The following is a 26,457-nucleotide window of genomic DNA, read 5'->3' on the forward strand; positions in this document are numbered from 1 at the left end:
CATAAGCAGGATCCAGTTCGACATTTATTTCTTCTTCAAATTCTGACTGAATATCTGAATCATTGTCTTCATCATTGTTCTTTGATTCTCCCCCTCGAATGAGGAAACAGTTTCAATGATTGGTTCAGAATTGAGTTCCTCGTCTGGACATTCATGGGACATGGTAGGTGATGGACTCTCCTCCTGGAAAGGCAAATCAGGTCTTTCTGAAATAGACGAACCCTCCCCCTGGAATGTTGAGCGATCATTCAGAGGTTCGCTTGATATAGAACGTTCGTTTGAGTCTTGAGGTTCACTTAGACCTTGAGGTTCGCTAGGACTTTTAGGTTCGCTTATATCTTTAGCAGCTTCGTTGATTATCTTCTTTAAGTTATCAATTTTATTATCAGTTGCTTTCGCCTTAGAGAGAATCTCTTTCTCTGGTTCATCAAAGAGCAACATGTACTGTTCAAATAGATTGGATATTGGAACCAAGACTTGACATGTTTTTAGAAAGATTTCCTCCATTGGTTCTTCGCTTGATTGTCGTTTCTTCATGTAAGTATCATCAAACGTGACATAATAGGTTTCTTCGAATTTTTGAACGTTTATTCAGAACCCTATATGTGTTGGAGATTAGAGAGTAGCCAAGGAAAATCCATTCGTCATCTTTTACATCGAACTTGTTTCGGTTTTCTTTGGAATTAAAGATGAAGCACCTGGAACCGAAGACATGAAAGAACTTGACGTTAGGTTTGCGATTATTCAGAATTTCATACGGAGTAATAGAAAATCGCTTATTGAGGAAGGATCGGTTATGTGTATAGCAAGCTGCGGCGATGGCATCAGCCAAGAAATACGATGGAAGAGAAGTGAAGTTAAGCATTGTTCAGGAGGCTTCACACAGAGAGCGGTTTCGCCTTTCAACAATGTTGTTCTACTGCGGAGTATAGGGATCAGAGAAGTTGTGAGTGATTCCCTTTTCGGGTTGTAAATTCTTCAAACTCCTTGTTTATGAATTCCAGCCCATTGTCACTTCTCACATTGCGAACCACCTTTTGTAGTTGAAGCTCTACTTGCTTTATAAAAACTTTGAGCTTAGGAGTCGCCTCAGATTTCTGTTTAAGAAAGAATACCCAGGTTAAACGTGACAAATCATCAACGATAACAAGAATGTACTTACTACCACCGACACTCTATTACAGAGGGACCACATAGGTCGATGTGTAGAAGCTCAAGAGGTTCGATGATCTTTGTATTAACACGCGTGGGATGACTTTTTCGGCTTTGCTTTCCCATTTCACATAATGTTCCTTATCAAACTTGAGAAGTGGAAGTCCTCGCACATGATCATCAAGAACTAACTTGTTGATATCTTTGAAGTTAAGGTGCGAGAGCCTTCGGTGTCATATCCAGCTTTCATCAGTATGAGATTTCGTTAGAAGGCATACAACAGGCTTCCCTCGTAATGGGTTCTGATTTATCGAATACATTTCACCTTTGCGTTTGGATTTCAACAGAACTGTCTTCATCTTCTTTTCTACGATCTAGGAGCCTTCATCATCAAACGAGACTTTCAGGCTAGTCCCCACAACAAGTTGCAAAACACTTATGAGATTGTGTTGCAATCCCTCTACATAAGCCACTCTTCGGATTGAGAAATCCCCATTTGTAATCATCCCAGAACCTTTTATCATGCCATGAGAGTTATTTCCATATTTGACACATCCACCATCTTTGAGAGCCCGAAACTCTCTCAGTTCTTCCCTCCTTCCTGTCATGTGACGCGAGCAGCCACTATTTATATACCATTCGTCGTCGAACTACTCATCACTAATAACCTGCAAAAATTAAGCAGATTTAGGAACCCAAAGTTTCTTGGGTCCTCGTGATCCTTTTACAGAAAAGGGAATTGCAACAGAAAGATCAACCATATATGTTCTTTTTATTAAAGTGGTTTTGTCTTTCCTTTTGATAGTAAAAACTTTGATTTTGTTATCTTTTTTATTCGATTAGACTCAAACAAGAGTTGCGCAATAGAGCCAGACCTAACCTTCTGAAATGATTTAATCCTCACAATATGTAACTTCACATATTCATTTACTAGTCAGTAAAAGATAACTAGAACTCCTAAAAGCACAAAGGAAGCAACATTCGAGCATCGAGCAACATAATCAAGCATATCATATTCAGGTCATCACTATCTAATATGTACTAGCATGCGGTTCATAAGCTGAGATACATATAACAGGCACATAAGGCATCCTCCCTAGATCCTTAGTCCCAATCTAGCATGCAATTCTCATAAAGTTGGTACACATACTACAACATAAACTTGTATGGGTAATTTGGGAGTACTTACTTGAGCTCGGTTGATTGCATGCACCACACCTTTTTCTCTTTTTCAAAGTTTTTTTTTCTCTTTTCAAAATTCTTTCTATAAAAAATGATTTTCTCTTGAAAAATTTTCATACCAAGTCCTCATTTTGAGCCCAAACACACCCGAGAGTGTATCTGAATCCCTCAAACCAAATCTTTGATACCAATTTGTAACGTCCCAAAAACATAGTCCAAAAATTTCATTTTTAATTATTCATAAAAACCATAATTGATATCCATCATATAAACCATAAGTCATAAAACCATGAAAATGTCATAAACAACTATCAATGTATCGAAAACACATATTCAATATCAGAGTAAATCATCCCAGACTAGAAAGATGTGGTGTGTGCCATGCAGTCAACACGAACCCTTCCCCTTGCTAGTGGAAGTACCTAAAACCAAAACTAAAAACTGTAAGCATGAATCTTAGTGAGTCTCCCCAAGCTACCACATACCATACACGTAAACACATATTGGGCCTAGCCCACTGCATAGGGCCCCGCTCGGCATCGGACCAAGGTCCGGCATAACTTGGGCCTAGCCCCTGCATCGGGCCCACCCGGCATCAGACCGAGTTCCAGTATACATGTCATAACAATAAACATATCATATTACAAACATAACATAACATAACATAAAGCTATCATTCCTCGGGCTTGCCCCGACATCGTACCGAAGCCCGGAACACATAATCAGACACATGCAAGAATCACAAAGACATCGTGCATACTAAATTCCTCGGGCTTGCCCCGGCATCGTACCGAAGTCCTAACATCTACATCGGGCTAACACCGACATATACAATCACACCTAAATGGGCTGGCCTTGGTGCCTTAGACTCGTACCTATGGGAGAAGACTCACTTCTCAAACTGGATGTTGAACTCGTGCGTGGGGAGATCTCTGTTGGCTGCTCCCACGACTCCCTGTCTATTACTATACACTAATACTTAGTCAAAAATCCGACCAATCTTGCTTAGGGTAAAATGACCATCTTAACCCTGGTCAAAGTCAAGGTCAAGGTCAACTACCAGTCAGCCCGACTCGTCGAGTTATCTTCCAACTCGACGAGCTCCTGAACTGCTATCATACCCGATGGTCAACTGAGTCAACTCCTCGATTCCCTTCACAGATTCGACGGGTTCCAGCTATACAGAATCGGGACGAGACGAATCAACTCGTCGAGTCCCTATATGGACTCACCCCCCCCCCCCCCTCAACTAATTTCACTTGGGAACAAAAAAGGATTGGGGATCACGACTCGAATCTTCGAGTCATATAAACTACTTGTCAAGTCCTTTGCATGCCAAGACCATACAGTAGATCCTAGTCAATTCCAGTGCATCCAATTCACAGATCTGGACTCTAGGGCTAGCATAACACGTAAAGTTGCTAACTTTACGTGCATGCATGGTGGTTTTAACCTAAAACACCAAACTAAGCTAAAAAAAATGGAGACCTAAGGTTTGGAATAGTGTCATGGCTGGATAAAGGTGGCCACCTTGAGCTCCTAATGCTCAAGAGTGCCCAGATCTTAAGTCAACAACCCAATAAGAGCTCCAATCTCAGGGTTAGCCTTGGAAATAGCCCAAAAGTGTCACAAGCAAGCATAGATGAAGATCTAATAAGAGAATGATCAAGTTAGGGACTTGATTACCAGAAAGTGCAATAAATGGAGTGTAGTTCCTAGATCTACTTCTTCCCCTTTGAACCTTCTATCTTCTTCTTCTTCTACAAGCTTCAAGATGCACAAAATCACTTCAAAATGGCAAGGAATCTCTCAAAATCACTCAAGGTGTATTAGGGTTTCGAAGTTAGAGCTTAGAGGGGATGGAGGATGGGGTGGAGGCATGTTATGTTGCTTAAATAAGATGTAAACCCTAAAGATTAGGGTTTTCCTCCAGCAGGACCTACTCGTCGAGTCAAGGATTCAACTCGCCGAGTAGACTACTTAAACCCCACGACCAAGTTGGTATCTACTCGACGAGTTAGGGCTACCAACTCGTCAAGTAGCTCTCACAAAATGAATACTTCAATAGATTAAATGCGTACCAGGAACGGGGTGTTACACCTACCAACCCATTTATTTATACGGGTTCACAGATTGGCGAGTTCGTGTGTCAGATTCCATAAATAAAATTGACAATTAACCATGAATAAAATTTTTGATGGTTGATGCAAACATATCCGAATTTTAGGCATTTAAGTCTTAAACATCCAAATGAAAATTAAAAACATTCATAGAAACATGTTACAGACTTAGCCTTATAGGTTACGACTTACGACCTTAGGCCATCCACCACAAGTCAAAATGTTAAAACAGTCAAATGATTTATGAATCAATGATATATATTATACTTATACATAAATACATTTAAAAATATATATTTTTTTATTAAAAATATAAACGGGTTGGCGGATCAACCCGTTTATTTTTTAAGAAACTCATATATGACCAGTTTAATAAACGGGTTGGCGTGTTGGCAGGTTGAAATATTTTGGAATGGTTTCAATTGGCATTGAACCAACTTGGAGACTTAAGGGTTGCTTGGAAAGTGTTGTTTCTTGTTTTTGTGCTGATCGAACCTGACACGGTCGAGTCAATTAGACAATTACCAAGGCAAGCTCGACTCAATAGAGTAACGATTTGAATGAAATTCATGTTTTGTCCATAACTCATGCATACAATATCAAAAGTTAATTTACAATGATTTTTCTATATGTTTTCAATATAAAGCAAAATCCCCAGGAATACCCCCACCACTGTGCTTTGGAATGCCGACTCCACATTCCCATTTTCTTTGCCTCTTTCTAATGTCGGTTCTTTCTCCTCACATCTCATCCATCATAAACCACCCATGAAACCCTAGCTTCTCCATTGTCGTACCTGTCAACAATATTCATACAAATAAATGAGAGCCTTATCAGAATCGACATTATTACAAAGGTAAGATTCATTTCCCCTTTGCTCTCAATTTTGATTTCTCGAATTCCTTCATCCAACTTTTTGAGTGTTTGGTTAATTCAATTGAAGACTGCAAAGCTAACTGGAGTTCAATTCTGTATGCTTAACATTGCATAACAATCATCCCAATTTCTCTCCTATTAATCTGTGAATTTTGGGGTTCAATTCACTATGCATGTAGACTTGGTTCCACATTTCCATCTCCATATATGCATCTTCTTCCTTTTAAGTTTATCAATTTTATATCTTATGCATACTACCTGTTTGATTAAATGCTTTGTCTAGGATGACCAATCTGGATCAATAACATTTCTAGATCAGAGGTGATTACATATTAAAAAAATGAGGCATTTGCATATGTGAAGTCAAGAATGGATGGTGAACAAACCTAGATGATATGCAACTCTTTATTTATTAAGATATGAACTTTCCATGCTTGAAAGTTACAGTTTGTATTTCCTTGTCATGCACACTGGACATTTTTTTGTTGATTTTATATTTATACTTTAAACATGAAAACCCTTATTTATTTACACCAAAATGGTTGTAGTTTTCTATCACTGTATCAAAAGGACCTGTAAAACCTGTTTTGTGACTGGTATAGAATCTTTGGGTGGATGGGAAATGGTATTTATCATTCGAGACATTTATTGGACTGTAAATTCGTTAAATCATTTAAAAAATATATTTTTAAAATGGTAACTGACTCCTTTATCAATGATTTCAAGGATTTCGAAGAACAATTGAATCCATGAATTTACTCACATTTATTGCAAAGGAACTCCAGACCAACTCTACCCATTTCCAATAAGCTGCTCACAAGTGTTATTTTTCACAGGATCAATCTGCTGTGCTTATTGATCATGGAAGCAATGCTGTTTCAGAAATCGAGGGAGATCATACATTAATTTCTGTTGATGATTTTATTTAGTCTGATGTACTTTTAGGGAGTACAAAAAATTGAGGTCAGTTAGTGTATTCAATTAGTTTGTTCTGTGATTACTGTATTTATTCGTTGATTCTGTCACAAAAAGAAATGAAATATGCAATATAACCCTTGAAATACCAGACAAATAAAACCCATTCACTTTAAAATATAAAATATCACTATCCAAATAAAAGAGTTACTTCACTTCTAAGTGTCAAATATGTAATTTTCACTCTTCAAAGTCAAACACGTCACATGATTTTTTGTAATAAAGTTAAATTCTTTCATTCTTTTTTGCATGACACAGGCTCCTCTAAAATCCACATTTCACACCAGGTGTAGTCAAATTACATATGGGGGAAGCACCAGTGCAAACAACCAAGAAGCTTATTTTTAAAATTACTGCTTATGGCAATGTACATTGGATTTTACTTATTCTAGCAACCTACTTTCAAAATCTTTCATGATGACTTGGCAATAACTCAGTTAGGCAAATTAAATTTTTTTTTTTTAAAAAAGTCCATCTCAGCAGATGAAAGGTGTTGCTATAATTGGTTCACGACATTAAAACTGACAAGTAACCAAAGTAACAGGTGGAAAAAGCCTTTGGTTAACGGTTAGTTGTTCTATATATTATGTTAAATGCTAGGAATAAAAATTTACATTTATTTATATTCTAGGTTAAATAAGAAAAAATGGAAAGTGCAATGCTATTATTGGATAGATTTTTTTTTTGAAAAAATGCCTTAATAAGAAAAAAAAATTCAAGTACATTGTTATAGTTGGTTATGTTTTTCAACGTACAATGATATAGTAGGTTTTTCCAAAGTAAATTATCTTAATAAGAAAACATTGGAAGTAGAATTCTATAATTGGTGGTGGAGGTGGTTCATTGTCTTTGTTTTTGTTTTGTTTTGTTTTGCTTTTGAAAATGAAAACATATGGAAGTATCTTGCTATTAGCATTTAACCGGTTTCTTATTACATACAAGAAATAGCAATATACTTTTATTATTTCTATATTATAGCAATTTACTTTCACTTCTTTCTATTACAACATTGTAATTCAAATCTTTCTCTCATTCACACATTATCCTTGGAAGTTCTACACACTTATAGCATTGTCCTTGAAACTTGTTTCTTATAATGGCTTGTACTTTCAAAAATCTATTCAATTATAGCAATAAAAATCGCTCAGTATTTGGATGAAATTGCCATAATTAGGTAGATTTTTCAAAATACAATGTTTTAACAAAAATAAATGAAAGTAGGATGCCATAATAAATGTTATCTCTTGCATTTGGCTATTTTTCACACCAACCAGGGAACAAAATTTAATCCATAAAGAAAATGAAAAACGATGATTTATTTGATCGTGTGTCCCTTTTATTCATGTGATGAGATAAAGGTTTGCGTGTCAAAAATCATACCTCACATGCAAGACCAAATATGTCAGACTTCCTTTATGATAAGGCTCTGAAATACACTTCTTCTTCTGATGAAAACAGATAAAAAGTAACATGTTAATTTTCTTTCACATTACATCTACTTGGACAAAGTAGCTGTATCTAGGCTTCTCAATCAGTAGCTGATAGACCCTTGTTGAATCTATCGGATATCCCAGACATTCTAACACTCACACTAACAGAAATACTTGATAACATTAAAGATAATTCCCAGCTTTCGAGATGTTGGTATCTCCAAAAGAAAGAACAAAGTTCTATATCATAATTCTTAGCTGCTAAACAGAAACCTCAAGGAGGGTATAAATACTAACATAAAACAGACCTGGGACAAAGTTAGTGCTCCCAACATAACAAAACAGCAAATAACAGTCATAATACCATAAAAGACCATTCTACCCCTGGCCAAAAAGATAACAGAAATGTCGGGGCTTATCGGTAGCATTGGTGTTTTAATCAATTTATCAACTGATCCAACAAATCAACTCATAATAGGCAGACTTATACATGGGTTGATCCAAAAAAAAAAAATCAAAAATGGAATTTCTATTGTTCATATATTATAGAAATAAACTATTATTTTAGTGTCGATAAAATTAATATTAAATTGGTAGATTTTGGTTGTGATCCATCTACATAAAATGGGTATCAATTTTTCTAAGTAAGTTGGGTAATGTTAGTTAATATTAGCTGTTGTTTAAACAATTTGTGAGGAAACGAGTATTTCCATTATGTATTTGGCACAAGAATCCTGAATAATGACTAAAACATAAGACACGACAAATTAACATTCAATAGAAAATGACATTTACCTTTATAGCAGGCATCGTCTCCAACCAATGGCCAATAACATGAAAATATTTTAATGCCAGGCAGCATAAACCGGGTATTGTTTAGGATGTATTCTCCGGTTGTTAACTGAAATCCAGAAAGATCTCCACCAATGATGTGATTCCATGACTTGTAATAACCCAACACATCTTCTTTTTTTTCTTCTCCATCATCATACACAAAACTCACCCCACACTCCATTATAAGTTGATTATAGAGATCTTTAACACTTGTAACCATAATAGTAACATGGTCACTAGCTTCCATCTCATTCACCCTAAACATCCAATGGCTTAAAAATGTCATAAACTCTCCACCAACGACGACTCTTTCAATGTGATGTTCGTACATCCAGATGAGGTTCTTTGTTATATTACTAATTATGATCATTGGCACATAAATGAAGTCATCATATACAAATTCATGCCTCTTATTCAGAAATAGACGCGTCCTCACAAAGCTGAAATTCAATCCTCTGAACCTGTTGGGAGATGATGGGATGGTAAATGATATTGATGGCCCCATGCTTCTATTTGTAATCCAATTCGGCATCTCTTCACCTCCATAAATTGTGCTGAATATTCCAAATTCATAATACATCTGCCAAATACAACCAACTTCATTAATCATATATACACATATATTCATGCAAAGAAATATAGTTAACTAGATCAAACCTTGATTTCAGATTTGTCAAAAATACTAGTTTGCACACGCCTTTCGTTAAAGAAGTCTAGCTTTGTCCAACCCATACTACGTAATACCTTTTCCTCAATACCTTCCATTGATTGGATTTTGATCATGCCTTCAAATTCAAATGATGAAGTTGCTAATATACTCGGCAATATGAAGAACGGGAGCATGAACATTTCTGGATCAAATACAATTTTTCGTACGATAGGCTTACAATTAGAATAGAGGTTCAAATATGTTAGTGTAGGTGGAGGATGCTCAACTGACGTAAGCATATTACAGTTTGTCATGCTAAGTATCTCAAGCCTAGGAAGGCTTCTCACACAATTGGGCAGGGAGAGGATAGGATTGTAATCTAAATATAATTCCTTTAACATGGATAGGTAACTAAAGTCCATGGGAAATGATTCAGTGGACAATTTATTATCTTCAAGTGACAGGGTTACTAAAGATCTGGGTAAAGAAAGGCCAAAGAACTTCGAGTCATTTGGTATGGCTGAGGAAGAGGTTTTTGTGTTTATACCAATGTTGTTAACCTTGATCATTTCCAGAGAATTCATATCCCTGTTCTCAATTCGAGATTCACCTAGATGACAACCATTTAGCAATAGTGTTTTAACTTTCTTTAGCATGCCTAAGCTTCTTGGAAGTTTTTCAAGCTTGATGCAATAACTCAGATCAATGAGGTTAAGTTCAAAACATTGCTTAATTGATTCACAAACCTCGAGCAAACAGATGCAATTTCTAACTATTAACCTCTCAAGTGCGGGGAGTTCGTCAAAGCCACTCAGACTACGAAGTTTTTCACAGAAACTCAAATTAAGAATCTTTAGTGATCCGAGCGACCTCTTTTCTTTTATGCATGATCCACTCAACTGCTTAAATGAAGATAAGTTAGAATAGTAGTTATTTTTTATCAACTCAACGTAGAATAATAAAAAATGGAGATAAGTTACCTTTTGTCTCTTTTGAAGCCGTTGTGGATTACTATAGCAAATGTCAAATGATTCAATATTGCTATATGACATGTCAAGAGCAAGCAGATTCTCCAATGGTAAGTCTAAAGGTATAGACTTTAAAGGGAACCCATGCATACACAACCATCTTAATTCTTCTGGAAAATTCTCATAAGATCCATTAATTTGCACATAGTTGAGTTGTAGTAGCAACAGGTTATCCATGTTACTCAATGCATCTGTTTTCAGCTCAAATGATGCATGCAACTTCTCTTTCTTAAGCCTTTGCATGTCTAAGGCAAGGCCAAGAAGATTTCTGAAACCCTAAGACGAAACCAAATGCAAAACAAATATTGAAATAGCAACATAGACAACAAAAAATACATGGAACATGCATACTACTTGGGGCTAAATGCATATTAAAATAGAAAAATACTTTAACTTATTTGTGTATTATAGCATCCTACTTTCATTATTTGAACTACAATGTACTTTTAGCTTCTCTTTTTATTAAGACATTGTATTTTGAAGATTCTACCCAATTATAGCATCATACTCTCCATTTATTTTATTTCTTAGGATATTATAACCCAACCATACCAGTGAAATTTGCTTTGTATTTGGATGACATTGTTATAATTGGGATTTTTCAAAGTACAATGTTGTAATTAACAAATCAACGGAAGTATAATGCTTTCTTGCATCTAACCCTACAACCACCAAATATACATGGTCTCTTACCTTTTTTTGTTTTAACGCTTTAAATATGTCGTCATGAAACCATAATCGACTTCGCTTCCATGGCTTATCAGGTGATTCTTCACATGCTATAAATCTTCCCATCTCTTGAAACAGTTGATGCATCATCAACTTGTTATTCCGTCCGATACTAAGAAGGCATCTATCAATGAGATTTGTGAGCCCGGATCTTGTGTCTATATCACATCCTTTTAATATTATTTCAGTAACATCTCTATCTGTTCCAACAAAAAAACAAGCAATATGCTTAAACAACTCCTTGTCATTTTTGAATGGCAAAGAATCAAAGCTCACTCTCAAAACATTACTTATAGGGGAACCATTTTCTTTCTTTAGCCTATCTATGTACCCCTCCCAATAAGCTACACCTCGATTATGTAGAGACCTCCCCAAAAGTTTAAGAGCCATTGGATGTCCTTCACAATACTTCACAAGCTTTTCTGATACCTCCCAATAACCTTCCTTGGGACCATAGGACGTGAATGCATGAAAACATAAAAGTTTCCGTGATTCTATTTCATGTAAGCCTTGAAGAAAATGTTTTACATGCTTGGGTTTAGCATTCGATTTGAATAGTGCACAACTCTCTGTCAACCATGTGTCCCTTGTTGTTATTATAATTTTGCTTCCCGGATGAAAACCTTTCTTTCCGTTTCCGAGTAATGCATCCAATTGATCAAGGCTATCAATATCATCAAGAACTAGAAACACTTCTTTACTGGCTACTGCATTCTCTATCATTGAGGTGTATATAGAAGCATCATGAACTTGAATCTGACATGTTTTTGAAATGTCATCACATAGTTGTTTTTGTACATCAAGCAACCCGTTCAATTTTTCGTCACATCTTCTACTGATATCTTCAATAAAGCTGCTTGCAATGAATTCATAAGAACATAAACCATAGACATATTTGGCTAAAGATGTCTTCCCGATCCCACCCATACCCAAAATAGTGAGTATATCTATCGTATGTGAGGATGCATCTTTCAACCATGAAGTGACGAATTCAATGGAATTGTACATCCCAAAAAGTTGTGGCAAAGGATTCCTTGAGGATATACGTAATCTAGTGTATATATCCTTAACAATCTCTTCAATAACCTCCGTCTCTTGCCTGAAATTTGGTTTTAGTAAGAACCACAATCCAAATAACTAACTAACCCAGTTTGGAGATTTAGTATATCCAAAGACGCGATCAAAATTATATCTTATTAAGCTATTATCTTTAGTTAAACTTTTCACATCAAAACTATATCATATCTGTACTTCTAACCAAATTAGTATATGTTGTGCAAGGACCTTAAGATCATACTTTTTAGAGTAAACTACGGAAATGGTCCTGTGGTTTTCTAAAAGTTGCATTTTCAGCCCTACTTTTGTTTTTTTAACTATTTTATCTCTAACTTTGTACTTTGATGCAGAAATGGAACATGACCAATATGAAATAACTTAAGTACCATTTTGTCTTATTTTTATTACTGTAAGTTATTTCAGATAAATCTAAAAGAAAATTATATACCCACCCCGATTCAAAAACAGGGCTTGAAAACATGACACATCAGGATACCAAAATTGGTTTTCCAGTTCTAAAACATTTGATTTTCAGTGTCCATCTGCATCACATTCACAAAGCATAAACATGAGCTGATATGGATGAAACCAGAAGAATTGAATTTGGTGAGTGGTAGCTAGCTGTTAAAAAACAAAAATCATCGAATTTAAATGAGGGATGAAAATATCATAAAATGGAATCCAATCTAGGTAATGGGAATTGACTATGGGTCTCGACTGCAATTCGTGAAGACATTAGCTAATTAGAGTATATTATAAATACACAGATGTGAACAACATTAGAATGAAAACAAAAGGAAATTGTTGATTAAGATAGAACTCCGATCTGTGGGAATCAAATTAATCTTGTCTAAGATCTGCTATAAAATAAAATGCATAGCTAACATGTCAAAACTATTATGACAGATAATCTATCTACATGAATTAAATTTAGAGATCATATAATTTAATATTTAGATTCAATTTTAAGCATTTCTTTATTGAATTTAAAGACATCAGAAATAGACATATCGGACGATAATCAATAAACTCATTGAAATGTATAGAGAGAAGCTAACATTAGAGGTGTCAATTGATGAAACGACATGACAAAAATACAAGACACATAACGAAATCGGGACAAAATCAAATTTTGAATTCGTGTTTGTCTCAAATTTGAAAAACACGATGTAAATAGATATGAAATCGACACGACTCGCCATGTGTTTGTCATGTTTGTCGTTTTATGTATTGATTAAGTATGAATTAAATAAACCAACGATTCGTTTTTCGTGTTAGTGAAAAAAAATACGGCATCATGTATTGTACTGTTCATGTTACACAAAACTTTGTCGGTGTCATGTCAGACAAAAATCAATTCGACAGTCCTAGCTAACATTGATGTTTCATGCATTAGTCAAACAAAATTGAAGGACTATAAAAATATCGGTAAGAAAATGGTTACCTGCCTTCAACGTTCTTCCCTTTTAAATCAGCAACTTCGGTAAGCGCTTTACTCCATCGGTTCATCTTTTGAGCCCATTTATGTCTTTTGATTTCGTCTATCTCCGCCTCCATCGATAGTCTATGCTTAGCTATTGCTTCTCCGAAGCTACTTTGTTGCTTCCTGACATCGGTGGGCTCAACATGGTAGAAGATCGGAATAACAATATGGTTGGATGCCATACGTTGCTCAAGGATCAGCACCAATTCATCAAGACACCATGTGGAAGTAGCATAATTCTTGGACAAAACAATAATTGAAGCCCTAGATGCTTTAATTGCACTCTCCAATTCTGGTTTCAGATTTTCCCCAGTTTCAATTTCTTCATCGTCCAAGAAGGTAGCAATATTGGCATCCATGAGAGCCTTATGAAGGTAAGCGGTGAAACTATTACGGGTATCAAGACCTCTGAAACTTAAAAATATGTCATATCTATGACCATGAGTTGATGAAGAAGATGAAAACACTTCTGAAACTTCTGAGAGAACAACCATTATGAGTTATGGGTTGATAAGCCTTCACCCTTCCCACAATTTTGTGTATTTATTTCTCGTTTCTCCTAATATGTTGGTTTATCACAAGAAGCTCCAAAACTCAGTTTCCTCTGGACATCATCAGTAATGATTAATGAGTGTTGGTTTCAGTGTTCACTTCTTGTAGCTCACAGAAAGTAAGTGTTGCGTTCTTAAGCTCTTAAATCCCATGCTTTCCTCATTTGTAACTCAAGCTCCAGATCCGATACATAATGTCCCTACAATCTACATAATATCCAAATTATTAACACCTTTTGCAACATAAATCTCATCAAACAAGATACTCAAGAATAATACCTTATATTCTTCAAAATACATACTTAAGTCTCATCAAACAATTTAAACCTCCATGATAAAACCTTTTATTCTCTAAATAAAAGTTTGACATGATTAATACACACATACATACATACATAAATACAAAAACCTTTATTTTGATATAGAATCATTATTACATTGCCATGGGAGTACCTTAAAAATTGGTTACTCATGCACTTAATTGAATTGGTTAACTTGTTTTTCTAGTTAAGTTCAAGTGCAAGAAAATATCAACCCAATCTACTCAATTAACCTACAAACTAAACATTTATTTTGATACAGTTAACCAGAACCTACCATAAACATCCCAATTAATGTTGAAATAAAATCCATCTACAGCAAAGTAAAGTAATCCTCAAACAAATCAACACCAAATACCATTTTTATTACATCCCATTTAAAGAATTGCAGAAAGCATAGCAGATATCAAGAAACACTAAATAGATATAAACACAAGAAAGATAAAATTTTTGACATGGTTGCTTTTTACAGCCCCTGTAACAATGTAATACAAACATCCAAATGAAAAAGCTTGGATATGTAAGACAACTAACCACACAATCACTACAAGGAAATTTCAGCTAGGCGAGTTTTCCCTTTTTGGAATCTTATGAGCTGCTTAAATTGCAACTGTGGGCATATCAATGAAAGCTTGATTATGTGTCAAAGGTGATTTATGTGAACAGTTGTAGGTGTTAGATCTACCAAGAAATCCCCTATTAATTTTGTAGCTCAAAACAAAAACCTACCACAGCTTATTTGCAAAGAAATTGAGCCCTAATTAAGTGATTTGTGATCTAATTAACTCTACATTAGCAAGATCAAAACTTTGTTTCAAGGAATATAAAACCTGAAACAACTCCACGTACGCGAGCACAGATAACAGGTCAGCAAGTTTTGCACAAGCGGAACATAGGGGAATTAAGGAAGTAATATTCGACGACTAAAGAATTTCCCGATGTGCACAATGTTTTCTTCATTATTCTCGATTTTATGCAAGAACGTGTAGGACTACGTGCTAACCTAATTGAAATACAAAACTGAATAAGAGTAACTGAAATAGCCGAAATTTCAATCAAATATTAATGAACAAACAACTGATTATGATGCTATTTATGATTAATTAAAATCGTAAGAATGTGCTTTCAGAGTCACCTGCCTACAGAACGAAGACGAGACCTGAAGCGGAGTCACCTGCCTACAGAACGACGACGAGACCTGAAGCGGTGAGTTAGAGAACGAACTGAAAACTAGCGATCCAACGGCGGTTAGTAAGCAGGTAATCGGCAAGTCAACGGGAAGAAAGGGAGACGGCGAGTGAGGACAAACGAAAATGTTGGGGTTAATTTTGTACGACCAATGAAAAACTATTTTTACTCAATTACAAATTTGGTCCCTCTGGTTTTTATTGCTTTTTGAGTAAATTTCAAAAATTGTCCGTTTCGTTTTTATAAGAATCGCATGCTTGGTACAACATTAAAAAACTATTTTACCATTTACATTTTTTTTTTCATTTTTCTTAATATGGACCATGGGGTTTACCCTGGCCTCCATGTATTGTTGAAGTTTTGGGAAATTGATGTGGTTGTTCCTCATTGTTTCAAAATACTTCAGGTTTGGTCCATTTGGTCGTTACTGTTAATAACCTTTCATTAACAATAGAGAAAATGACTATTTTACCATGTGTTTTGTCTTGTTCATATTTTTGTCTTTTGTCATTTTTTTATTTTTTTTTCTTTTACTTTTTTTTTCTAGATTATTCTCGCATCACAATCATCACCAATATCACTACTACCGGCACCACAATCACCATCATAACCACCACCACCATCAACAATACCACTACCACAATTTGGAGTGTCAATTTATAACACGACATGACAAAAATACACAAAATCAAAATTTGAATTCGTGTTTGTGTCAAGATTAAAAAACACGAAGTCGTGTCGTGTCGTGTTCGTGTTCATAAATCGACACGAAATTGACACGATTAAGCATGTGGTTGTTGGGTTTTTCATGTTTGTCGTTATTATCGTGTTATATATCTTTAATTATGAATAAAATACACTAATAGTTATGTAATATTATATTTTTCGTGTCGTGTCATGTTGTCGCGTTTTAATTGGTTTGTTTTCGTGTTAATGAAAAAAACACGACATCATGTCGTGTCGTGTTCGTGTTATACAAAACCTTGTCATGTCGTGTCGTGTCAGACAAAAACACGAAACGACTGCCCAATGTGACAGCCCAAACCACAATCACCACCATAAACACTAACACAAACCACCACTATAAAGACCACCGACTTCAATAAATCGAACAACCATATAAAATCGGTTCTTGAAAATCTACATAAGATCTGCAAATCCAACTTCTCCATCAGTTCTTGAAAATATTTTGTTTTTAACACCTAGTTATGAAATCGGTTCTTGAAATTATTTTGTGTTCGTGTCTATGTGTGTGTTTATGTTCTTCATCGAATTTGAAAATAGACATCAAGATGAAGAGCTCAAACAATTAATGGGTTTATGTTCTTGAGTTCATCATGAGTATATGTATGTTCTTGAACAGATGAAGATGAAGGATCGATGTGTGTGTGTTCTTAATCTAAAAATCAAAAATCAAATTATTTAGATTTTTGCCCAAAGTCTCTCCGAAGCTACCATGAACATCGGAAATCGATTGAACCCACACCAACTTGTCATAAGGGTAAGATATGGACAAAAAACAAGTTTAATCGGTAAATGTGACTAAATGTGTACAAAATGAAAAATATTTTTCCCTTTTAAGTTATTTTCCCATAACCATTTGCATAATGTCATACATAACTTCTTGTAAAAATATAATTTAAACACAAATAACACGACAAAAAATAGCATAAAACAATATAGGATGCTACTAAATATACACGACTTTTGAACACAAAACACGGACACAACATTTGGTGCTAATATTGCGTTATTATCGTGTCAAATTTTGAACAAGAAAATGACACTGTTTTTCTTATACACGACATGAAAGTGACAGATATAAATTCAAAATTTGATTTCGTCCCAGTTTCCTTTTGTGTCGTGTCGACTTTTGTTATCCTTACCTACAAGTGTAGCATCTCATTATCTATCAACTTACTTCGTTGGTGACCTTTTATCATCTCCATCTCTACATTAATCATGCCCACCCTCGTAAGTGCATGATTATGTTGTCTCCTACATGGATGTCCGTGTAAGGTCACATCTTAAGATCTGATGAGTCAAACACTTTACATGTTGACCACCAGCCGCCAGCGCCAACATCATCATCAATGTCAGCGCCTCAAGATCTTATCAATGTCATAGTCTAGATAATGATCTTATGTAATCTTTGTAAATTAGGCAATTATATATATATATATATATATATATATATATATATATATATATATATTAGATAGTAGATCCCATATCTTGGTGATAAGGATATGTTCTTATTATAGAGTAGATACAAGAGAAATTGTGCACCGAGATTGGAAGAAGGATCAGATATGCGTTCATTGCCACCAGTCACTTTAAATCCATCTGTCCTGCATGGGTAGCGGAGGGGGTGTACGCCCTGACACCTATCGTCCCACCAGAGGTCAAGATCGAGCCACAAGAAATCACTGGTATGTATGTTGAGCCGCAATTCTGTAATAATATGTATATCTAGAGTGAGTATGTTCCTGTCCAGGGTTGTATCGTTAGGCTAGAAATCTTTTGTATGATAGAATTGTTAGGACCATATTGGAATTGCTACAATTTCTTCCGAATGGGGTTCAATACTGGGCGCTTCGTATTTCAAAGGTGTATATATCACTCTTGCTAGGTTGAAGCTGTGTCATTAGGAAGCTTCCAATAATACCATCTAAGGTCCAGGGATCCATTATGATTGACTAAGTAATCACAAAAAAAGAATTTTGATATGCCATTGTAACATTCCAAAAATTTCAACAAATTTAAAAAAAACAACTCATTCACTAAAGAGGTATTTACAAAAACCATTGTTTCTAAACGTTCTTTAAAAATCATAATCATTTACAACATGGTTTCAAAACATTTCCATTATCAAAGTTTCCCATAATTGACAAGTTCCAAAACACGAGGATGTGTGCGGACACACTTTCACCTTGCCATGGTCCACTGAAGTAACTGAAACCATAAACCAAAATTGTAAGCATGAAGCTTAGTGAGTTTCCCCCAAAGCACTAATCACAACAATAATACATACACAAACAACATACTATGGTTCCAACCATCATCGGGATGGAATAACCCAGGCCCCTCAACCATTGGGTTGGAATGCCAACATACAATGGTTCCAATCAACCATCGGGTTGGAATACCCCAGGCCCTTCAACCATCGGGTTGGAATGCCAACATACTATGGGTCCAATCAACCATCATGTTGGAATACCCCAGGCCTATTGGCTTTTGCACAAAGCAGAGAAGCCTCAGCCACCAATCACACATGTGCATACATAACGGATAATCATATAACACTCTACATCCAGTCAAACAAATCTAACATATCACTAAGCATAACATCATCCTATCTATCCGGATACCTATCTAACAAATCATAACATCTTAGAAACATCCTATCTACCGGGATACCGATCTATCAAATCATAACAACATAGCAACATGCATAATGGGATATCAATCAAATGGGTCGTCATTGATGCTTTCGCCCCGCATGTACAGTGAGGAAGACTCGCCTCTCATGTAGTGTAGAACTGATAAGGTCTAACTCCAAATCTCAGCTCCCGACTCAAATGCATACAACCACGAAGTGACCAATTCCATAAAAACCTAAATATACCCAAAATACCCTTAGAAGTCAAACTTGGTCAACCATGGTCAAAGTCAAAGTCGACAGTCAATGTCAACAGTCCATGTTGACCCAACTGGTTGAGTGCACTAATAAACTCGTCGAGTTCCTAGTGTAATCCGAAGGTTGGGAAAATCCCATCCAACATGCCAAGTTGGCTTGCAACTCGCCGAGTTTACCCCGAGCTTAATACATTCAGCTGATTCTACGATTTCAGGGACTCCAAGACTCATATCCAACCTCAAATGCTATAAAAAAGGATAAAGTTTCCAACTTTATCCTTTAGGGCTACTTCAAGTTCTCATAAACCCATACACAAGGCTCGAAGATTCAATGGCTTAACCAATAAGCAAAAATCCTTGGAATCTGGAACCCAACCTTTCCAGAAGAGATTCTAGCCTCAAAATCGACCCAAAGGTTGGTGCTTTGTAGACATGCATGTCTTGAACCCAAAATGGGCCAAAAAGGAGAAATATGAGTTAACTTCCATTCATGGCATCAAAACATGACTAAAGGCCAGATCCCAGCTACTATAAGGTCACCTTGACCTGAGGATTCATAAAGTTGCAAACTTTATGAGGTCCATCCATTGCAACATCCAATAATATGGACAAAAAGGGACAAAACTCAAGATCTGGCTACATAGAGGAATAAAAATCGGATCTTGGACACTTACAAAGGTCCAGAATAGTGTCAAACTAAAGATGAGAGCTTTGCTTACTAGATCCTTGCTTCCTTCTTCCAACTTTCTTCTTCTTTTGCTCCAATAAATACATACAATATGAGAGGGAAGGATGATTAGCGTTCACAAGGGCCGATATGAGGGTTTGGTGGCTGATAAAAGATCAACCCTAGGGACTTAAGGGGATTATATAGGGTGCAAAACCGTAAAATTTAGGCGTAGGTATCGACAAGATCTACAAATTTCCTTTTGACCACATCGGCTAATTGTCAACTGATTTTAAATTTAACAGTCTAAGAAGATTACACTGATGACAACCATGTAAAATTCATAACTTCTACATACAAACTCTGTTTTCGACTGTCTTTATATTGTTGAGCTAGATTAATGATATCTTCAATTCTCATTTAGGTTGTGTCCACTAAAATTTGATTGATCTACAATTTGATTTCCGGGTTGTGTACTACTATGCTAAATCTTATAAAAATCATAATTTCCTCATACGAAGTCAGATTCTGACATTCTATTTATGCATGTTCTCGGTTTAATGTCTACTATGACTTTGGTTTATATAGCCAAGGATAAAAATTAATTTATCAAAAATTTACTTTTTATGTTACACGGTTCCCCGCCGGTTTAGCCAAAAAACATCGACGAGTCATAACTTCTTCGTTATAACTCGGATTCCATCATTCTTTATATGTACATAACCCTTGTGACATATACTATAACTTGGTTAAGATTATTTATTCTAAATAATATTCTATCAAAAAGTCATTTTTAATGTTTATTATCTTTAAATTGACTAGCCCGAATTTGAGGGCGTTACATCCACAGATTACTATTGCATGTTAACATTCGAAATTCCAGGATACATAACAGAGCGGGACGATATTGGTGCCTTTAACCCATGGATATAGTGAGGAAAACTCACCTCCGAACTGAGCACAAGCTGTTGAGGTACTAGCTCTAAATCTTAGCCCAATCCGACACCTAATCTTTAAAATGACTGATTCTTAGTCATAATCCAAAATACCTAAAATACCCTTAAGGTCACACCTGGTTAAACTAGGTCAAGGTTAAATTCAAACTAGTCAAGCCATTGAGTCAACCAAACGGAGTCGACCCAAAGCAAGTATGCGGGGGGGGGGGGGGGGATACTTCGGAGGTATGTTGGGCGTACTCCTTCTCGACCGCTTTGGGCCCCTTGATCGCGTATGCTAGGAGTACTCTGAGGTATGCAGAGTGTAACTCTAGAACCACGATTCCTTCATTAAGAGCTTATTATGACGACTTAATGCACCTAAATGAAGATCCAAGGTCCAAATGCCATAAAGAGTCATAAAGTTGGAAACTTTATGACCTTGCATGCACAAAAACTTCTTAATACATAAAGACCCAACACCTTAATGCCTTAATACTCTTATTAACATGCATGGGAAAAAACTTGCCATTAAAGCTCCATTTTTATGAATTAACCCCACGATTAGAGTCTAAAAACACATCTTAATGAGTCAAGAACATGCAATGTTCGAGATTTAACAATTTGGGCCAAAAAGGGACATAGAACCAACACATAAGAAAGATCTACTGAACTAGCCATCAAGGTTTGAACTTTATACCTTCTAATGATGGAGAAGGATGCAAAACTCCCATATCCAAGATTGCTTTAAGCTTCCAAGTTTCACCACCACCTTCCTATTCCTTTGGAACACACAAAAACTCACACTAAATCTTTCAAATGCTCAAATGGGGCTAGGGTTTGCAAGAGAACTCGAGTATGATTACGGAGGCTGGAAATGAGAAGAGAATTGAGGCTGAATGTTGCTTAATTGAACACTTTCACACACTAAGGGGCCAATCTGCAATATAATAAAATCATAAGGGTTAAAATTAAAAGTACCTTAATGTCGGAATGTTACATCATGACCATGATTTTCTTCATCTACCCACTTAATAAAGCCAGACCTTGGTCCATGTACTGTCAATATCTTTGATTAGCACATACATATACTAGGTTTAGAATAGAAAATCCTCCAAAACAATTACAGCATCATACCTTTAACAGGCAAGCATAAAATGCCCTACCAAGGTTTCTTTTCATAGTTGAACTTCGTATAACACCTATAGCACCACAATTGCATTTCACCATGTTCGATTTTGTGTCGGCGGTGAGAAGAAAGGTGGGAGGAGAAGACTACTATTGAGAAAGAAACGAGGGAGGAAGGCAAATAAACCAAGCTTAAAGCCTAGAAGACATGAAAAGATAAAAACTGATGGGTTTTGAGCATAAGAACAATCCTATGTGCACATACAAAACCCTAAAGCTGTGGATCTAGGTTTCTCTATTGTACGTGCAAATTATCCAAAGCTATAAACCCTAGATCTAGCATATGAGATTCAAAATTAACAACTAAAATCAGATTTAGATGATTACCTTTTCCAAGTAGCAAGAATCTTCAACTTCTAGAGCTTAGCATCACAAGTGTAATACATCTAATGGCTTACAAACACCAAATCAAGAAGAATGATCTTGGAGAGAAGACATAGAGGCTTAATTTTGGCTCTATGATCTCTAGGAAGCAAGGGTAGATGAAATGTCAAGCCCTAGGGTCCTTTATATTGGTGTGTTATTAGGGTTTCAGTCAAAACCCTAACTGATAGCTTAGGCCTTAAGTTGTCCATTAGATCCTTCCAGAATAAGGCTCCTTGGATGAAATTAAGATGGGCTTCCCTCTTAATTTCGTCTACCTCCTTTCTAAGGATCCACAACCCATAATTCAATTATCTTATAATTGCAATTCCAGTACCCTAAGTTTAATTAATATCTTTTGATCACTAAATTAATTCTTGACCAACATATTAATTAACTAATATGATTTCTCCTTGAATATATTATTCTTATAATATATTAATAAACCATATTATCCTCTCTCTCCACTAATCATCCAGTCAAGTTGCTCCGCTGAAGGCAACCCAAAAGGACCATGTTACTATCGGGTCAAGTACATACCAAATATAGTTATGGGCTTAGACGCCTAGTCCAACAGTCTCCCACTTGGATAAGTCTAATAACTATAATTGCAAATATGACTTCAGGATCTGATTAGCAATCGTAGCTCTTAAAAGCATTTGTCAACTTTAACCCAGTCAAATGACATATCCTTCAGACAAGGGATCGTATAATCCTCTGTTCTCAAGATATCATGCGGACAATCGCATGGAACATAGTCATACTTATTGTCCAATAATTTGTTTTGCGATCTCCGATTTGTTCGACATAGAAATTAATTGAACACATCATCTTAGTCCTGACCGGGCCTGACACATAAGTCAAGCCAAATCATCAAAAGGCCCAAGATATCACTCTTACCCTTATGAGGTAAAAAGAACAGATAGACTTCGACTTATATGCTTGCACTATTTTCTTATTAAATCATACACAATAATACGTTTTATAACATCAAGTTACTGATGCGATTATTTTGGAGCTTGGATGGCCATTGGAGGAGTATTTTGGAGTTTTTGAAGAAGAAGATGTTTAGAGAAGAAGCAAGAGATTGAAGAGAGCTTGTAGATCCAGAGGTTTTACATCATTTCCAGCCTATTGAAGGTATAAAGTTCTCATCTTGGTGCTTCTACATCATAGATCTAGGTTCTCATGGATATTGTCCTTTTTTGGTTTCAAGAATGGATTTTTATGGTGCAAATCCGTTTCTGGACTTAGGTTTGCCACCCATGAAGTTATTTGAGTCCCTTGAGCAGTAAAGTTGCAATCTTTAAGGCCCATTTGCATCCATGCAAGAGATCTAGCCATTTCCATGAAGATAGTTGCTATTTTCCAAGTTGATCTCACTTGGTGGGGTGCAAGCCACCAAGTGATCAACTTTATGGGTTAAGAAGGATTATTAGACTCAGATCTGAAGTTTGGAAGTTGTTTCTTAAGGGATTAATTAGTTTTGAAGAATATGGCTTTTCAGGGGAGTACGTTGGCGTACATGCCAGTACGCGCAACATACAAGCCATGCAAGCTGTACACGCAACGTATAGAAGAGTACGCTTAGCGTACACTCAGACTGTGGACTTTGCGTTATTGGGCCTCAGTTTGAGGCCAGGCCTTGGGTTGGCAGATGTTGGGCCGTGATGGGCCACCAGGAGATAGTTAAGGGCCCAAAGGCTAGTTTGGGTTTAGGTGGGAAGCCCATTTGAGGAGTTGGGCCCAATTTAGAAAATTGGGTCATTGGAGGACTTTAATGGGCCTTAGTGTGTTTGGAAAGACTAGAAAGGATTGGGCCTCGGTCATGGTCCAATTTAGATCAAAGGGGGGGGGGGTAAAATAGTCATTTTACCCTTAGATGGATTCTCAGTTTTTGACTAAGTGTTTATTTTGGTCATAATAGCTGAGGAGTCGTTGGAGCAGCTAACAGTGATACCCGCCCGAGTTTTCAGCATCCAGTTTGAGAGGTGAGTTTTCCTCCAGTAGGAACAAGTCTAAGGCACCAATGTCCCCTCGTTTAAGTAGTAGAGTATGACGGGGTTAGCCCGATGCAGTTTATATGTTTCTGGACTTCGGTCTGATGCCAGGGTGGTCCCGAGAAGTAGTTATGTATGCTTGATGTCTTTGTGATTCATGCATGTTTATGTGTTATGTGTTATGTGTTCCGGACTCCGGTCCGATGTCGGGGCAAGCCCGATGAAATTTACGTGATTATTTTATGTGTTTATGATATATGTTATAATGTGTATGTGTCGGGGTAATCCTGATGTCGGGGCAAGCCCGATGTCGGGGTGAGCCCTATGCCGGACAGGAGTCCGATGTCGAGTAAGCTGATGCCGGGATTTGTCCCGATGTAGTTGGGATTAGTCTCAGAGTTATGTTATTTGTGATATGTGCTTATATGGTATGTGGTAGTTTGGGGGGGGGGGGGGGGGGGAGCTCACTAAGCTTCGTGCTTACAATTTTAGTTTTGGTTTCAGGTACTCTAGGTTTTAAAAGAGGAGCTCGGGAAGGTTGCAGTGCACACACCATTTGTTCAGCCTGGGATGTTTATACTCTTATATACATGACATTTGTTATAGTATTCTGAGATACGTTGTTTATGATTTTTCTATGACATATGATGATTATGGTTTTTGTTATTAAATTAAAACGAAATTTTTGGCTTGTATTTTTGGGATGTTTCACCCTCAGTTCCTTGGTTAAGGCAACCACACTTCTGTTATCGTAGAAAATCTCCATAGGCCCCTTTATGGCAAGTACAACTCCAAGGTCTCCGATGAAGTTATTTAGCCATATCGCCTCCTTTAACGGTTTGCTCGCTGCTATGTACTCTAATTCACACGTTGAATCATCCACCATTTCCTGCTTGGAACTCTTCCAAGTCACTGCTCCTCCATTGAGGGTAAATACCCAGCCCAACTGAGATCGATAGTTATCTCGGTCTGTCTGAAAACTAGCGTTACTATAAGCTCTTACTCTCAAGTCATCACTCCCATCGAGGACAAGAAAGCATTCCTTGGTCCTTCATAGGTACTTAAGAATATTCTTGACTGCGGTCCAATGGGCTCTACCAAGGTTCCCTTGATATCCACTAACCATGCTTAAAGCTACATCATGGCGAGTACAAGTCATAACATACATGATGGAGCCGACTGCGGAAGCATAAGGAAGTCGGTTCATCTCTTTTATCTCATCCTCTTTACTCGGACTCTGAGTCTTACTCAATTTGGTATTGCTTTGGATCAGTAACTCCCCCTTCTTAGAATTCTCCATGCTAAAACGTTTCAACACTTTATCCAAGTAAGTACTCTAACTAAGTCCTATTAGTCTCTTACTCTTTTTTCTTACAATACTTATCCTTAGTATATAGGCAGCTTCTCCGAGGTCCTTCATAGCGAAGCACTTCCCAAGCCAGGACTTAACCTCCTGCAAGGTTGGGATGTCGTTTCCTATGAGTAGTATGTCATCCACATACAATACGAGAAAGCTAACTATACTCCCACTAGCTTTTACATATACGCAGGACTCATCCTCGCTCCTCGTAAACCAAACTCTTTGACTTTCTCATCGAAACAAAGATTCCATCTGTGAGATGCTTGTTTCAATCCACAAATGGATTTCTCAAGCTTGCACACTCTATTTGGATGCTTCGCATTGACAAAACCCTCTGGCTGACTCATGTAAACATCCTCAACCAACTTCCCATTAAGGAAAGTGGTTTTGACATCCATCTGCCATATTTCATAATCATAAAACGCCACTATGGAGAGTATCACCCTAATAGACTTTATATTCAAAACTAGTGAAAAGGTCTCATCATAGTCAACTCCAGGAGTTTGAGTAAGGCCCTTCGCAGCCAATCGCGCCTTATAAGTATGCACTTTCCCATCCATGTTGGTCTTCTTCTTGAAGATCCACTTGCACCCGGTCGTCTTACGACCTGGTACATTGTCGACCAAGTTCCAAACTTGCTTGTCATACATGGACTAAATCTCGTTGTCCATCGCCTCTTTCCATTTAGTAGACTCCGGGCCTGCCATGGCTTCCTTGTAGCTATTAGGTTCA

General features: G+C 36.7%; 1 protein-coding gene across 6 annotated transcripts; it reads right to left on the bottom strand.

Moving 5' to 3' along the window:
* Nucleotides 1–4,998: 4,998 nt before the first annotated feature.
* On the bottom strand, nt 4,999–15,701 carry LOC145043002 (disease resistance protein RPV1-like). 6 transcript variants are annotated; one of them, XM_078991557.1, is made up of 10 exons: nt 15,521–15,701; nt 13,476–14,272; nt 11,266–12,074; nt 10,940–11,175; nt 10,199–10,522; nt 9,227–10,117; nt 8,531–9,149; nt 7,686–7,750; nt 6,094–6,203; nt 4,999–5,250 (listed from the first exon to the last, which is right to left on the bottom strand). In XM_078991557.1, the coding sequence occupies exons 2-8, from the start codon at nt 14,006–14,008 to the stop codon at nt 7,719–7,721; spliced, it is 3,444 nt and encodes a 1,147-aa protein (XP_078847683.1). In that variant the 5' UTR covers nt 14,009–14,272; nt 15,521–15,701; the 3' UTR covers nt 4,999–5,250; nt 6,094–6,203; nt 7,686–7,718. The 6 variants fall into 6 exon arrangements, with proteins under 6 accessions (XP_078847683.1, XP_078847670.1, XP_078847663.1 ...); XM_078991544.1 differs by having other exon boundaries at nt 10,940–12,074; nt 15,525–15,701; XM_078991537.1 differs by having other exon boundaries at nt 10,940–12,074.
* Between the last annotated feature and the right edge of the window lie 10,756 nt (nt 15,702–26,457).

This window comes from Lactuca saligna, chromosome 1 (genome assembly GCF_052625555.1).
Source record: "Lactuca saligna cultivar CGN05327 chromosome 1, ASM5262555v1, whole genome shotgun sequence".
Classification (NCBI taxonomy): Eukaryota; Viridiplantae; Streptophyta; class Magnoliopsida; order Asterales; family Asteraceae; genus Lactuca; species Lactuca saligna.